This window comes from Nesoenas mayeri (assembly GCF_963082525.1).
Source record: "Nesoenas mayeri genome assembly, chromosome: 9".
NCBI lineage: Eukaryota > Metazoa > Chordata > Aves > Columbiformes > Columbidae > Nesoenas > Nesoenas mayeri.
The window spans coordinates 22894171-22911173 of NC_137557.1; the positions used below are offsets into that span (position 1 = coordinate 22894171).

Consider the following 17003-nt stretch of genomic DNA (forward strand, 5'->3'; position numbering starts at 1 on the left):
TCCTGCGGCAGCTGTAAATTGGCCAATTCAACAGGAGGATTCACATTCTAAAGAAAAGAGAAATCTTGGGGTGGGGAGGGAGGATCGTTTATTAGCTGGTAGCTTGAGTGGTGCTGTAGCTTTTGCTCTTAAGAAAAGGGATGTTTTATTTGCTCAGCTGTACAGGGTTAGTGAGGAGAATTGCTGGTATGTTCAGAATTGGGTTACATGCATGAGGATTACATTGAGGAGAGAAGTATCTTGTAGCCTGAGATGTCTGACCCCTTCAGGCAGAATGGTTCTTATTGCTATTGTTTGATTTTTATTTTTTTCTTCCCATGGAATATGTTTAACAAGTAGTAAGATCTGAATTTATACCCAGAAATATGTCTAGCAGTTGTATTTCATAATGTGCTTTTGCAAACATGTGCTTAGCTTGTGCTTTTATAATTTTATCTTGGATTTTAGTTTATCTTGCCTGCCATTTTTAGATAAATCTTTTTGTAAAGCATTGATAAATACTTTTCTTGTTTCTTTCTTCACCTCCTTCCCACAAGTGACTGATGGCACTTTCATCAGTACAGGTTTGATTCCATTAGAGTTCAATTTGTTGTGAGCAAAGCAGCAAAAGAAGCAGAATGGATAAATACGCAAAGTTCAGAAAATTGATAGTTCAGCCTTCTATGTCTGTAATGACCTTAAAAAGCTTTTTTGCTAACAGGTTTAATTTAATTTTCTCAAATTAATTCTTCCATTTTTAGATTGCACTACTGGGCTGGGAAAACAGTACAATAAGTTCTTTCGGAAATTCACATCTGGAGCTGGATTAAGCTTTGTAATGTGTGCGTGCTACTACAGGAAGCTTCCGCTGCTTTAGAAGGGAACAAAGCCTTTTTATGTACCCCTGCTTCTCAAATATTAATCTTCATTTGTGTTCTTAAAATTATACAGAAGCAGCTGTGGATTTAGCATGTCATAAATTGACTGGTTTTCCTTTCAATTTGAAGTAAAAAGGAAAAAATTATTTTGATATTTTTCTCTCATTTTGCATTTTTTTTCTTACTGGCAGCTTTTCATAATTTATCGTAACATTTTCCTGCCAAGGTTGTGTGTGCTGTGGGTTGTTTAGTTTTTGGTTTTTCCTGGAGGTAAATGCAATACTGAAAAGTTCAAGTTTTTATAAAATGATACGCCCATGAGGCTTTCTGTTACCAGAGGCACTGATCTGATTGTTGTGAGAGCCTTGTATGTGTGTGCTGAGAGCACAGCTCTGCCCGAGGTGCTTTCCCATCTAGCAGAGTTTCTCCGTGTCTCCTGTGTTAGCAAGAATGCCTTTGTCCTGGTCAGCTCTGATTCCAGGCACTGATTCATGCTTCAGCAGTGTTATTGCTCCCTCTTGTGGTTCCTGCAACTCTGAACGTTTTCTTTAGACCTGAGGTTTTTGAATCAAAACAGTTTATCATTCTAGCAAAGTCTATACATGAACAATAAACACAACGTAAAAAAATGTTTACTATAATCAGGCTGAAAGTCCTATGGAAATGAGAACCATCTGGGGCAGAGCTGGGTTGCCAAACAGTTTCTGATTTAGTTCTGCACAAAAGTAGAGAGGTGACTGTGTGACATTTGTTGAGTATTGACATTTAACAAAGAAATCCCTACTTATGTATTTTTGCTGCAGAAGTACAATCATATATTTTTTTATTAAAGATTTATTTCATTTTGATTACATTGTGGACTCTTTCGTATATGTAGTTTTTAGCACTACAGTACAACAGTGAGCTGAGTCTGTAGCGTATTTGGAATTTGCAGAACAGTTCAGGACATCTGAGTGTTCTTCCACTGACTTGAATTCTGTTTCAGTGAGTTAACGTAGATATTTTGGTATGCATTGCTTTTCCAGTTGTATTCATCACTTGCCTTGTGGGGAGATTGTATCTGTTTTAAGTGTCCAGCAGTGCTGGACTCTTTCTTCCTGGGTAATAGTAGAAAACCCAAACCAATGGCTTCCAATTGGAATGGGGCTACTGGATACTGCTTTCCAGGTACCACTCAATGGAAGCTATATGTGCTATTTGATTGGAAGCCTGAAGTAATTAGAAATAAAGGCTGAGATTGTAACCAGCATTGTATATTACAAAACTTGAGAATGCCTTCAAGATCATCTACTTAAAATACTGGCTGTATGAAGCCCTTTTGATTGTTAGTGCCTTGGGCTGTGGTGTTAAAGTGCATTGGTACTTCAGAAAGTGGAGAGAGTGGTTTTCATGGTAAGAATTTTTTTTCTTTTTAATTTGCAACAGTATTAGTGACTGTGTCCGTAAAACCCCCCAAAATCTTCCCAAATTACTTACCAAAAGGTATCATAATTTTAACATGACGCAACACTGGGTTCCCTATAGCTCTTAGGTAGCAAGTAGTTAGATTTCTTTTGCAGACTTGTGAAAGTCCTCAATAAGAGCAGATGTCATCCCAGTGGGAAATAACCTCACAGCATGAAATCTCTGAGCTGACATACTTCAAATACTTGACTTTCTTGAGCTGTTTTCTCATCTGCTTTTGGAAGTTTTCACATCTTGGTTTACCTTTCTAGGAAACCTTCTCATCCTCAGCTTGAAGCTTTCATCAAACAGATGTCCAAAGGCTCTGCAGCCCAAATGGACGGTCCCCTGAGCAGCCTGCCGCGCTACCCCAGCCATTCCTTGTGCGAGATGGGAGAGCTAACGCAGACGGGTGAGTTGCCACAGCAGCTTTAGCTTTTCCTCTGCTCTGTTAAATACAGCCTGCTCAAAAAGGGATCTTCTTGTTTTCTTTAGATTGGAATAAATGCTTTTTTATGGGAAGCTTACAATGTCGGTCACAGTCTAGGTTATGCTGGGGTATGAATGAAGTATTTGACTCTCTACCATAGCAGTGGTAACAGCTCTAGAACCATGCTTGCCACTTCTGTCACAGATTGATCACGCTTGGCATCTCTTTTATTTGCAACAAGTCAGAGCACCTTTCCTTGAGGTTGCTCCACACCACAAAATTACTTCGTCAGCCTGGTGAAAAATGGCATTGCTCAGTCCCTCCTGAGGGAGATCTGGTACTCTGACTGGTTTATAATTCAGAGTGGCTCTGAACTGAACTTAACTGCCAGTTCTTAGCTGTGGTGTAACTACTGTGTCCCCTGCGAGAGATTCAGATGTAACAAACTCATTTGATGCTTGTATTATGGAAATAGAAAAACATCTGCTGCTTTTTTCCTTCCTCCCGACCCCATCCTAAGCTTTTTAATGAAGCGCCCAAAGTGTGTTTTCTGGTGTACTTGTTTCTGTATATTTTCACCACAGGAAAATTAAGCTTATTTTCTTACCCTATCTGTCAGTTCTGCTGAGCTAGTTATTGGGAGAAAAGATGGAAATATCAGCAATTAAATTCCAAAAAACTTATTTATAAGATGAAGTTTTGAGACTTCATCAATACTACCACTGAGAGAAAGGCTGCTGAATCCTGCTGGTGAACATATTTAGTTTATCTGTAGCAAAAGAACACAGGAGATGGGAGGTAACTGGAAGTGTTGCAGTCAGGGATTTGACTATGTAGAAGGAAGTATGTGGAGAGATGTGATGCTGGGGATACTGGAAATATGAGAAAGAAACAAACGGCTTGAGGTTGGAGAGGGAAAGTGCAGGTAGTTCTGGATCAGAGCAGTGATAAAAGAGCCTTTGGAAAGGATCCGGGACTGCCGTCAGCAGGTGATAGAAAATACGAGGGAACAAAAGTTAAGATTACACAAATATAGAAACAAGTTGCCACTTGTGTGAAACAGATTTTCACAGATTCTACAGCTCTTGGAATTGTTTGTGTTCTCCACGCAGAACAGCCAGCTGAACTGGTATGAACTGAGGTCTGTGTGTTTGTTTGCTGCACTTATTTTTCCGTATGTATTCATATCAGTGCATCAAAAATAAAAATACAAAAGTGCCTTCTCACAAACATGTGGAAACATACTGTGCATAGCTAGGTAGAAATGTGATTGTGAAAATGATTAGTTACATGGGGATTTTTCTCTTCAACGTTCATTAAATTATTTGAAAATTCACATTGATAATAGTTTTATGTTCTATCTTTTCAAATTTTAACATTGATCCATTCAATGTTAAATGTTTTTAACTGTGTTGCTCTTCTTATTTTAAATACCAGTGACTGAAAAGGCGTATCACAGTGGATCTGGGTAGCCAGTGGGTTTGGAGACTCGCTAGAGAGAATGAACATAGTGTTGAAGATTTGGGAAGCTGGCACCATTTTCCTTTTGCCAACTGTCTTTCCAGGAATCTCCTGGGTTTTTTTAAGTCCAAAGCTTGTCTGTCGAATCATTGTGAGTTCCGGGATCCCATCAGAAGAAATACTTGTATTGGGCCAGTGTCAAGCATTGCAAAGGAACATCATGAGAAATCTGGGCAGGTTACTGAGGAACTCCTCCTAACATAGCATGTTGTGTGTGAAACTGGATTAATCACAGCATACAGCTTGTAACTGAGCTGGTATTAATATTTGGGGCTCCTGTGGCATGTAGCAAGTTATACAGATGTTCTAGTGCATAAAGGGTTCATGCCTGTTGCTTTGCTGCTGTGGGAGACAACACAAGCAAGGTGGATGCTGGAGTAAAGGTTTTGGCGTGTGAGAAAGACACACACCTTCCTCCTTGCCAGCTGGATAAGGCAGAGCTTTAGTGTAAGAATCATCAGACTGTTTGAGTGCTTCCTGAAGGAAGATGGAGAAGGAAGCTTGAAGCCTTTGCCACACCTCACCACTCTGTTTTGTGAGTTTACACACGAGTTCACATTCTGTGTATTCATTTCCTCACTGCTGGTAGTTCTGCTGGATGCCATAAATGTGCAGCGTTTATAGCCTGTCTGAAAACAGTCAGTCTGGGTCCATCTTCGTAACCATCTTACTTTTATAATCATATTAGACCCATTCAGACTGTGTCTGTAATGGAAAAAACAGATTTTAAACCACTGAGGTTTTAAACAAATTTTATGGTAGCAGTTTTTTTCTATCTATATCAGTTTAGCTCCTAGAATTGGAGAGATACTGAATAGTAGCAGGTATCTCATATTTCATGCAGTTTTCCTAGTAGTCAAGCATAGGTGAAGTTCAGTTTCTAATTTCATAACCTTTTAACTAATTGTGCATTTATCATTAAGACTGCTAGCTGTATAGCTTATTTTTATCTCTAAAACGAAGAAGATTCTAATCATGTCTTGTAACTTTAAAACATTCTCTTCCAGGGGTTGTACAACACTTGCGAAACGGACAACTGTTAAGAGAAATTTATATAAACAGACATAAACTGCTTCTGAGCGACTGGACAGCAAAACAGCTCTACTTGGAGACAACAGGAAAAAGTCGAACCCTGCAGAGCGCCTTGGCACTGCTCTACACTTTTTTGCCAGATTTTGACTGGAAGAAAATTAACATGAGGCATCAGTGGAGCACCATTTTTTGCTCTGGAAGCTGCGACTGTCCGATGCGAAACCACTACCTAGAAGAGGAACAGCGCAGACAGTACAGCTTAAGGGTGAAAAACAATGATTTGGAGAAAATATATGTGGATATGGCAAAGATTGTAGGCATTCCCACCAGGCAGCTCAGAGCTTCTAACCCCATAGATTCTCTCTTGTGCTATTTTTGCCACAATGTCAGTTTTCCGTGTACCAAAACTGGCTGCATTAGTATGGAACACTTCAAAGTAATCAAAAGACATCAGTTGGAGGATGAGAGAGAAAGACAGGAAAAGAAACTTTATTTCTTCTATGCACTATTGGCTACTCATCCTCTCCTCAACCAGACTGTTAATCGGCTGCAGCGTATTGCACAAGGCAAGAAGGAAGAAGTATTCGTTCTTTACTCTGCACATGATGTCACACTGTCACCTGTTCTTAGTGCCTTGGGTATTACAGAGGCCAGATTTCCAAGATTTGCTGCCAGATTAGTTTTTGAGCTGTGGCAGGATGGGAAGAGACCCAAAGAACACTTTATCCGCATCCTGTATAATGGTGCCGATGTCACATTCCAGACCTCATTTTGCAAGGATTATTATAAACGTTCCAGCAAGCCAATGTGCCCACTAGAAAAATTTGTCAACTTTGTTAAGAGGGATATGTTCTTAGTTTTTAACAGCACTAGTTATTATGATGCATGTCGTAGAAGACCACTGTAGGGAAGGAAAGTGACAGGAAGCAGTGTTAGCTTGTGTATCAGTAAAAGTCTGTTCCAGTTGAGGCACAGTTCAGTTCTGTTATTTCTTTTATTTTATGTGTAAGTACAAAAGGATATTGCTTGAAATATTCTTCAATAGTTTTATTTTCATTCAGACTGCATATGGTCTCCAACAGAAGAACGAATGCTGAGGAAGTGTTACGTATGTGTGTGTGCTCACATGTGCTGTGTTAACTGTAATGAAATGATAAATCACGTGGGCTACTGTAACCTGGACGTTGCTTGGTAAAGAGTGAGAGAGCATAGACTTTGTTTCTCTGTATTCCAGAGCAATATTCAGATACCAGAAGTTTAAAACCAAAACAATCTTTGTTTCACCACCTTCTCAGTCATTTTAAGCAGTTTGTATCGAAGGTATTTATGAATTCCAGGCATCTGCATTAAACCATTTGTAAGGAATTCTTGAAGATCCCTACTCAGAAAGAAGCATTTTACTGTGTAGGAGCAGGTCTTGCAAGCAAAGTGCGTGTGTGTATCTGTGCGTGCTTCCCGGAGTGTGTACAAATGAGCATGTGCCTTTTTCACCTCACAGACCTAGAAATACTGGGTTATTGTTGCCAGTGCCAGAGAAGGTTGTACTGGAAAATGGATACAAAACTCTGTTCTTTGATCGCACTTTCAGCACTTTGAATAGTTCAAACACAGTCTAGAAGTACGTAAAGGACTTGTGACATGAAAATAGATTGCAAATGCTAACGTTACCACTGAACTTGAGTGGGAAATTAGGATTAGAAGTCAGTTTTATAGTGGAGTGTTGGGCTTTTTCCCATTGTGAACATGTTCAAGCTGCTGTGCTATGGAATAAATACAGTGTTTTAGGAATTTGATATAGTGACTAAACACTAAGAAAATTTTGTAGTTGCGTTAGTATTTTTATGGACTAGAAAGCTCTTGTTTTGTAAGATCAGACTTGTACATGTTGTACTGTGTATATTTATAACACAGTAGATCTTTCTTACTTGTTTAGTTTGTAAAGACTTGTGAAGCTGACTTTTAGACATTTTACCCCTTCATCAGGATGTTTAGACATAAGAATAAACTGTCTTTTATGGGTAACTTGAACAATGAGTAGATAAAAAAACTTGTACTTTAAACTGCTTTCATCTCTTTAGGAGTAGTAATCTGAGGAACAATTTTTAATAGATCTTATAGGAATTTTATAATGGTGAAGGTTTTTTACACCTCTGGGAATAATTTAGTCTGTGACTTGTGGTTCAATGGTGCTAGTTTATCAAAGAAAACATGACTCAGCATAAGTTCTCTGACTATTTGCATTCCATTCTCTGTTTTCAATGCTGCATTTGAACGTGTTTCTTTAAATAAAATCTTGGGGACTCTTTGTATACTCATTTGTTATATTTATTCTGACTTCCTTTGCGGTAAAAAGATAAGTGTATGTCGTTAAGCTGCTTGTTGCGTTAGTAATTTCTGCACTTTCTATGTTCTGGTTCCCAGTCTGACGAAGGAGCAGGTAAACATTTCATGAATACTGAAATAGAAATCATGACAGAAAATGTGGGGGTTTTGTGCGACATTAGAATGTGTAGCTTCTGGAAATGTTTTCTGTCGAAGAGGCCAGCTCTCTTAGTCATCACACGTGTGTGTGCTGGAGGGAAAACAGGAAGAGAGAATCTGCAAGTTGAGTTCGCTTTGTGTAAATTATATGAACTGAACCATTTATCCAAGGTAAGTACGAGGTACTCCAAGGTGCTGTTGAGCTGTCTGTAAAAGGCAGCTGGAGCTCTGCAGAGTGTTATTCAGTGGAGCTTCGATGCTGTTCAGTGACCATTTGTGGGAATGATGTTGACGTGCAGAAAACATTACCTCAGGCATATATCACTGGTGTTTCTAGTGTGGTATTTAGAAACTTTACAGATGTAAACCTTAACAGCTTCTGCAAATGCCAGATCATGTCTTCAAAAGCCTGTGCTAGGAATAGCATCTAACCTTGCATCATCTTCATCAACACAGAAGTGTTTTGTTTTGATTTCCTTGTGCAGAAAGATCCCCTTGGTCTGTTGTAAGGATTTTGAGATGCAGCTGTGGATTAGAGGAGATGTAAATTGCGATGGATTTCTAATTTGTTTGGCTCAAAGAAGCAGAGATCCCAGATAATAATGGATATTGCAGCTGTTTTCCAACCTTCTATTTAACTTTCTTGTGGAGCAGCAAAAATGCACTGATTTTGTGGACCTTTGGTTGCTGGTCAACTGAAACATTCTGCTTGAAGCCTCAAGTAGACCTTGGGGTTAATCCTCAGTAAATCAGTTCAGTTGGGTGCCAGGAAATCTGTTCATCTGTAAAGTCATACATCAAGAAGAAAGTGAGACAGATGCAGAAGATCAGATTCTATTAGTTGCTGCAGTTCCTCAGATTGCCCCAGATGTCAACTTTTTGTCCTTTCTGGATGTCTAATCTCAATCAATGCTGCTATGTTGAAGGGTGTCCCTGATAATGATGAACATGAATTATTGCTGTCCTCTTCATGCCTAGAGAGGCATGGCAGCTGGTATTTCATTCCTCATTTCTGTTTTCCCTTCCTCAGCCTTTGTTTCACCATTACCTGTAAACTTCTGTTGTGTTTAAGGAGGTTGGAAGAGTGGGTTTAGGAATACGCCGTGCTCTTTCCAGCATTGTTCATGCCAAGCAGCCCCCCTGCTGTCACTGCATGCTGCATGGGCTCTGAATAAAGGAATGATCATATAACATAATGTTTTTTAAGAAAGCCAATGTGGTGCTGCGTGGCTTATAAAGAACAAACAAGTATACAGTATATAAATGGAGGAGTGCAGGCTGAATGTGTAAGAAAAGAGGTGTGAGGCCATAAAGGAATGTAACAAGGTGAAAGCAGAAGTGGTTTAGTAGTTGTTGATGTCTTTGTCAGTGTTTCCTCTGGCATTCAGTTTGTACAACCAGGGCCATGTGCGTGCAGTGTAGTGAAAATGTACCCATGATATTTTGACTGTTTCCAGTTGTTGCTCTTCCTGCATGCTTTATCCTTCCTGTGAAGAAGAATCAAGGTTACATGAAAATTACCACGTAAGTAATTACTTTCTTGATTTCTAGGGGAAATGCAGATCATTGCAGTATGTTCTTACAATTTGCTTACTTTAAACATATGTGTACTTTGCTGAACTCCAATAGGAATTAATACTTTTATAATCCTGCAGTATTTCTGCTGTCCCAACAGCTTTTGATTATTTCCAGGGGTAGAGACCCCACAACCTCTGTGGGCAACCAACCAACCAACCAAAAAAAACCATCACAACCTTCCTTATGTTCAGGTGGAACCTCCCGTGTTTCAGTTTGTGCCCAGTGCTCTTGTCATGTCACTGGGCACCACTGAAAGATCCCGCTTCTTTACAGCTGCCCTTCAGATACTCACGTGCATTCATGAGATTCCCTTGAGCCTTCTCTTCACTGGGCTAACCAGTCCCAGCTCTCTCAGCCTTCCCTCATATTAAGAGATGCTTCAGTCCCTTCATCACCATGGCCTTCTGTGGGGACTCTCCAGTAGCTCCATCGCTCTTGTACTGGGCATGATAAAGGGCAAACTGGCCTTCTATTGTGGTCAGGGCGGAGGTAAGAAACATGGACTGGGGAATTTAAGGAAAATTTGGAGCAAAATTTCCAAAAGGTTACAAGGATCATATTCTTCATATTGTTTAGATGGCTGAAGATGCAGATCAGCTGCAGCACAAGGTATCTTTTCCGGTCTCTCCATGTTTTTGTGCCAATGTCATAAATAATTTCCTTTTTTTCCTGTAGCAGTCAGTGTGAACAAGAACTAACATACCATGTTGCTACCACCTGCTTACCCATATGCCTGAGGGTCAGTGGATGGGTATTACCAAATCTCTAAGGTAAAAACCCCAGCTAATTATTCTTCTGTAAATGCGTAGTTCATTAAGATATGCTCATCTCTTCTAAGCCACATACTCAGGGGATCTGCAGCAACGAAAGACTTGGTACATCTCCAGTGCCACTGGAAGGGCTAAAAGGAAGAGCTGCAGGGCTGAGATCCTTCCCACTAAACCACTGACTTGGAGACAAAATGATAAGCAAAATGCATTAACAAACTTAATAATGAATCACGTTTTAAAATTTGACCTAATTTATGATTCAATTTGCAGTTACAAGTGGATTTATATTTGGACTAAGACGATAAATTTAACTACCTGAACAATGGAAAGGGGAATGGTGGGAATTTATTTATCTGGGAGTCGATGAATGCTCCTATAGGCATGCATTGATGAATTAGACCTACCAACTGGGGAACATTCACTTGTGCAGTTGTACAGTTTAAACAAATGACAGAGCAGAAATAAAAACTTCTGCTTTAAGGAATGCTGTTTGAGATCTTGGTGTTGCCTTGAAAATGATGTAGGAGTGGGATGTTTTGTGTGTTAAACACAGTATTTAGAAACTGATGTGTAAACACGTTGAGTGTTGGTAATATGTGTGAAATGTGTGTAGTGTTTCCTCAAAAAATTCAGCTTATTTTTTTAGCATAGTGCTGGTGTGCCATCTCTCCCTTTGTTTCAGTCCTGATAGGTATAATAGCTTCAGTTTCAAATACTCCTTGAACATTCTGAATACCAAATATCTTGGTTTGAACTGTCATATTGTGTTTTTGTATTTGAGAGTGGCTGAGAAGGCATCTAAATGCAAAATATTCAGGTGCAAAGTAGTACAGAAAGAAGGTTCTCTTTGAAAAAGCTGCGAGGAAGAGATTTGAGGAAAGAAAGAAAAAGGATGCCCTCTTGTGGCAGTTTTTTGTTGTACAAAATTGATTTGTGTGACCTAAACTGGAAAAAAGACACCTTTGCTCTGACATCATGACACTGGAAAAGTAGAGTTAAAACCAGGTAAGTTGTAGATGGATTTAATCCTGCAGTCTGAAAAAGAGGCCTCCTTCTCCATGGTTTGAGTGAGTGGTTATTTATTTACAGAAGATGCTCAAAACTTTGTGGGGTAATAGGAATAATGTAGGAATAACGATGACAACTGTGATGGTTGTTTTGAAGCAAGTCATTCATACGACAGAACACAGATTTGTTCTCCAGGTCACTACAGCTTTGCTGTCATCTGTACCAAATTCAGTCCTAGTCTTTGCAGCAGAGCAATTTTTGAAGTTATTAAAGCCTGTAGTATATGGAATTACGAAGCAGAATATTTATTTCCCTGTCAGTTTGCTGGTTTGGTCGCGGGTAGTTTGCTTGCCTTGTGGTTTGGTTTCTTCCCCTTTTCCTCATGAAAGGAGCTGTGCTACATCTGTGTCCAGGGCCAGTTATGGGATAATTAATGGCTACTGATATTACTAGCTGTCAAGTTTGGCAACAATAATGCCTTGAGTGTGTTCATATTCCTATCCCAAGTGCCAAAGAGGTATCTTTCCACTTAAACCTCATTCATAGGGGTTAAATGATGTCCATTACTATGTAACAGTACTGGTGTAAGATGACATTTGTCAGCAATTACTGTGCTCTCAGCTGCACTCCCAACCCATGAGATATGAACCCACAGTTAAATAGGATTATGGAAAGTTTTGCCTGTTAATTATTAACTTATCCTTCAGTCTGTGATGTGGTAATTGGGTTTTTGGTAAGAAAGAACACTGAAATACATCAACTTGCACAAGAGTCATAAAAATATTTTGGCTTTTAATAGGGGACTGGAAGCAGACAATCATGCTCTGAAGTGGTGGTTGTGAGGAGGAAAGCAGCCGGTTTAAATACAGTAGGACAGACAGGGTCTCATTAACTGTAAGAGCTTGTTGTGCATCTGTGCTAGTGCGGACTGCTTATTCTGATTGGCATAAAACAGGAGTTAATTGTCATGGCAGTATACATGTGTCCTGTATCCGTGTGAACCTGCAGCCACGTTTCATCCTATCTATATTCATTATATAGAAGTACACAGGACTGAAAAATGTGATCTGGATTCTGCACTGAGAAAATAAAATGCCATTTAAAGAAGAAATTAGAACAACACCATACCTCCCCTTCAGTCTGAGTTATTTTAATTTTTAGTCAGCTGAAGGTTGATAGGCTGTCAGGTGTAAACTGACATCGTTTGAAATGTAGGGAGTTGGTCAACCAATGGAATCCCTCTTGTGGAAGACCTGAATTTGGGTCAATTCATTTAATGACTGATTTCATCTAGAGATTCTTCTCTTCTAGTGTGATTCTAATATAGTCTAACACTGTTAATCATTTAAATTGGAATGAGTGATTTTTCTGAAGACTACTATATCGAACAGTGTTTCTGGGAAGAATCCTGTGTATATCAAGGGGAAACTTTCCTAGTTATTGTCATATCGAGATTTGCTCTGGCTGTTTGGCTCCAGACCCCAGTTTCCTACTCTTAAGCTGACAGAGCAGGGAAACCATGTCTGTTTCACCAGGAGAGGGTGTCCCATCACTGCGGGCCAGAAAGATCTTAGATCTTACATGTGCAGGGATTACACATACATTGATCTGCATTTCTGCCATGCTTTCCCTCAGCCAGAAACATTTTGGGGAAGTGCAAAGACAGCAAACCTTAGTTGAAGAATAAAGTGTTTGAAAATATTGATGGAAACACCGTGTGTTTGGCTCTTCTGCTTAACTTGTGGGAATATCCCTACTGATGAGTCCTGTTAATGAGCATAGAATGTAGCTTGAATGCACTGGGGGCAATTGTACCTATCATCATTCTTTTTTCTTTTCCATTTATGTATTTTATGGTGTATTTTAATAATTCCATACTGAAATCCAACAGCTGATTTGTGGGCCATAGTTCTGCCCTTGTTGTGTTTTTTTGTTTTGTTTTCAGAAACAAGGTGTGTTCTGTATAGCAACTACTTTTTTATGTTCACCTGTGCTGTGAAGTACCTTTATTTGATTTTAGTTTCCTCTTCAACATGAAAGCAAGGTGCCTTTTTATTATTTTGTCTTCAAGTAGTGACTCATTATTCAGATGCACATCAGCTTTAATGAAAATTTGCATGAGCCTGTAGAAGTCTGCCTAGCTGATAGTTATGGAATGGAATGCTGCAGAATTTATTTGGGACTTCAAGTTATTTGTTAGGGTTTTGGTTGCTATTGCTCTTGCGAAATCCTGGCAGCTGAAGAATGAGAAGAAGAATAAGCAGAGAGAGGATCAATAACAGGAAAATTAACTTCTAATATAAAATGGCAGCTTGACAGTGAACGTATTTGGCATGAATCACAAATGCAGCAAAGACTGGGAATTGTAATCTGGTCTTTTTTTTTTTTTTCCTGATTTTATATCATTCTTTTATAGATTGCCTTACGTGTGCTAACACCACTTGTGTCATAAGAACTTTAGTATAATCAATATTGTGCCACAAAAGCATTCCCTGGATAGTCACATGTGTCTCATGCTTCCTCAGTGGCATTTGCAATTCATTCAAATGTTAATTTTGGGGGAATCCACGTAAGTTTTAAATCAAGGAACTCTTCTGTACCTGATTGAGTCACCTCATAAGAATAGATAATCTCAAGAGTTCTGTTCTTTGGTGCTCAGATGTCGCAGAAGTAGCTTAAGTTGGTATTATTAGAACTGAATCAAAGCACTTGCCCAGACTTGTGTGATTTGTAGCTGCAGCCCAATTACAACCCAGATCTTCAACGCATCAAGGGACGGCTCATGAGAGTGGATGTGTTGTGTTCAGTTTCTGCACTGTGGACCTGGCAACTGTGTTTCAGTTGTTCTGTGTAGTATTTGAGTTTCTTTTCCAGCTAATTCTAGTTCTGTTTGCTAGACAGTCTCAAAGGTCCACTTGCAGAATATTCCTTCTGAGGTTCCTACAAAACAGCCACTAGTTATTTGAGATATTTCCTACAACTGCAGAACATTCATTTGGACCAAGTGAACTTGATTGAAAACTAGGGCGATGTTTAGTTTAGAAGCAATAAAAGGGTAATGGTCTAACCTAAAATAAGGATTAGAACTAAATGTGGTTTTGTGACATGAGCCTGTTTTATGTCTGAAGCTTAACATTTTATTGAATGCTGAGAGACTCACCTTGCTGTGGTACCAAACACATTCCTTTGCTTACATGTGTCCAATGGAAAAGATGACATTTGAGGAAAACCAATGCTTGGCTGTGTTCACTGGAATTTCCTAATGAGGATTAGTACCATTTTTTTGAGAATGACTTGCAAATCCTGTATATTACAATGATTCAGATCTTCATTCACAGCTAAAACAGACCCATCGATTGTAATGCTACATCTAAAGAAAACTGGTCATACGCTCTGCCCCTGCTTGACTCTTTGGATATGGATCACAGCTCCTGTATTTGGACTCATTTTAATTTCCTTGGTTAGTGCAACTGAAATATCGCAAGCCAACTCATTATGAAAACTGTGATGAAGTCTCTTGCAGAGGTTCGTTAGCACGCACTCAGCAAGGTTCCCTAGCATGCCTGTACCCTTTGGAAGTAGCAACCAGATTGCATGTAGGTGTGTACTCTGTGTCTGCCAGCAACAGGAGTCAGTCTTCTGACAATTGTGATTCTTCTCTATGAAAAATAAGTATGAGGTTCCTTTGCTGCTTAATATCATACACACTTTATAGCACCAACAACACTTGCTGCACAAAGGAGTGTGCATAGGTTCTTCTATTTGCTTAAACAGCCCAAAATGAGATGGTGTTATTTGTGTGCTTGCTCATGTTCAAAATTATGCTGGTTATTTTGCCAAGTTAGAGGCATGAATGTCGAGACATTCCACCAGTCTAGAAAGGATAATAAAAGTATTTATGAATGTTACTATTGTAACTGTTACATTATTTTTTTAAGATCGCCACCACTTGGACTGATTTATGGCTGGTCAGCTCTTAAAAAAACAAAACAAAACAACAAACGGGAAAAAAACAACAACAACAAAACACACAAAAACCCAAAACATATTACATACAAAAGAAATTAAGGAAGTCAGAAGCTATGCATTCAAAGAATTATCTAAACATAAGAACTACAGCTATAAACTTTAATTTCCCACTGAGCAAAGGAGGTGGTTTTCCTTGTCTGGCTACAGGAGCGTGTGCAGTTTTGCTGAAATGTAGTTCTCATTTTGCCTCATACAGTCTCTGTGGCGGCTATTTTTATTTTAGATGTGGGTTTTAAAAAATGTCCGTGTTTATATTTCCATTCTCATCACGAGGGGATGTATTGCAACTATTCTCTGCGTTCTGCTTGTTTAATTCTAAACTGTGACAGGCAACAGCCCTGGGTTGAGCTGCGGCAACTGGAAGTTCAGTACAACTGACATGCAGTGCCCAAGTCTGTAAAGGGAGTTGAGTCACAAACCCACAAATTTCACAACAGTTGAAATGAAAAAAAATGTTCATAGAGAGCAGCTGATGTTGTATTATAACCACATTGTGGCTGTTGTCTGTCATTGTCTGCATGCCTGGTATTTTTGTACAATTTGTGCTCTGTATTCTCAGCTGGTGTGGCAGGGATTTGATGTTACAGCACAGGTGTCCGGATGCGAGGGATTCACGTCTAATCATGGCAGTACACAGTCGGCATAGTATGCTCTCTTTCAGAAATATAACAGGAGTGTGACAGAGGTGAAATTAAGCTTTTGGTAGCCTATAAGAACAATAACTAGGGGAGATTCTGAAGTCAATTAGAAGAGTAAAGCCTTAGAGTGAGAAACTACATGTTCCCCTCAAACAGTCCATGTTTCTGCTGATTCTCCTAAACGAGTTCACATCTTGGAGAAAAAGTTCTAGCTATTCCATTAAGTCTCTACTGAAACAAACAAATAACAACAGAGTCAATTATACTGTTAAGTGGCATTCTTTATTTTATCAGCACTGGGGAAACACTGAGGATCGTTCTCCATAAGTGCTCTCCTGACTGGATGCTTAGTGTTGCTTATATTCACATAATTGTTACATATTCATTACAATTTTTGAAAATTTTTGACATACAATATGTCTATACTAAGAAATAATTGATGATGTTAGTTATAATTGTTTAGTTTCTTACTTCCAATACACCTATTAATTATTAGTTAAATATAAACTAAGCAGTCTGCTTCTAAACAATGTATCACTTAATTTTCTGTCTCCCTCTTGTCATGCAGAAGGATCTAAAACTTGAAAAATATCCATTCATTTTGCCGGTGGTCAGAAAGCATTTATCTCATGTCAAATGCTTAATGATGGGTATGTCTTTTTTTAAGTTAATCACAGTATACATGAATTTGGCACCTTCTCTTCACGACCAGCACAGTGAGGAAAAAACTGATGGAAGTTTTGCTTCTTTTCAGAAGCGTACTTTGTTAAATTACTCCTTGTTTTGTTTGTCATGCTGATAGTCCAGTAATCAGTGGTCTGCCTGAGGAGAAATATGAAATTTAATATTAAAGTTCTTGGATGTACAGTGTAGAAGGCAATGGAGGATTTTGGCTCGTCAAGGTATTCTGGCACCTTTGACAGTTCTGACTTTCAGAGACAGAAAGTAAGTTTGTTAACAACCACTGAAAATGCGACATCAGAAATACAGTGAACAGTATGTGTACCACTTCAGGTTTAAATTTCGGATACCAGACCAGCAGTCTTAGCCTAATATGTGAATTAAAGAACATATTTATTTTAAAATGCTGTATTGATATCTTGTAAGAGACCAAATTATTTTGAACATCCACATAAGATGCAGCTCTCAGAAAATACCCATGCTTGCTTTTGCTTTTTATTTTATTTTTATTTTATTTTATTTTTATTTTTATTTT

At 38.9% G+C, this 17003-nt stretch overlaps 1 protein-coding gene across 2 annotated transcripts in view; it reads left to right on the forward strand.

Annotated features, from left to right (window-relative positions):
- The window catches only part of PXYLP1 (2-phosphoxylose phosphatase 1), a gene marked incomplete at both ends in the record, with an annotated part of 32797 nt that extends 26607 nt beyond the window's left edge, over positions 1-6190 (forward strand). For both annotated transcript variants that reach the window (XM_080349989.1, XM_080349988.1), the window contains 2 exons: positions 2573-2712; positions 5259-6190. In XM_080349989.1, the coding sequence (XP_080206115.1) occupies positions 2573-2712; positions 5259-6190 (1072 nt within the window). The remainder of the gene's footprint in view (positions 1-2572; positions 2713-5258) is intronic.
- Positions 6191-17003: the final 10813 nt, after the last annotated feature.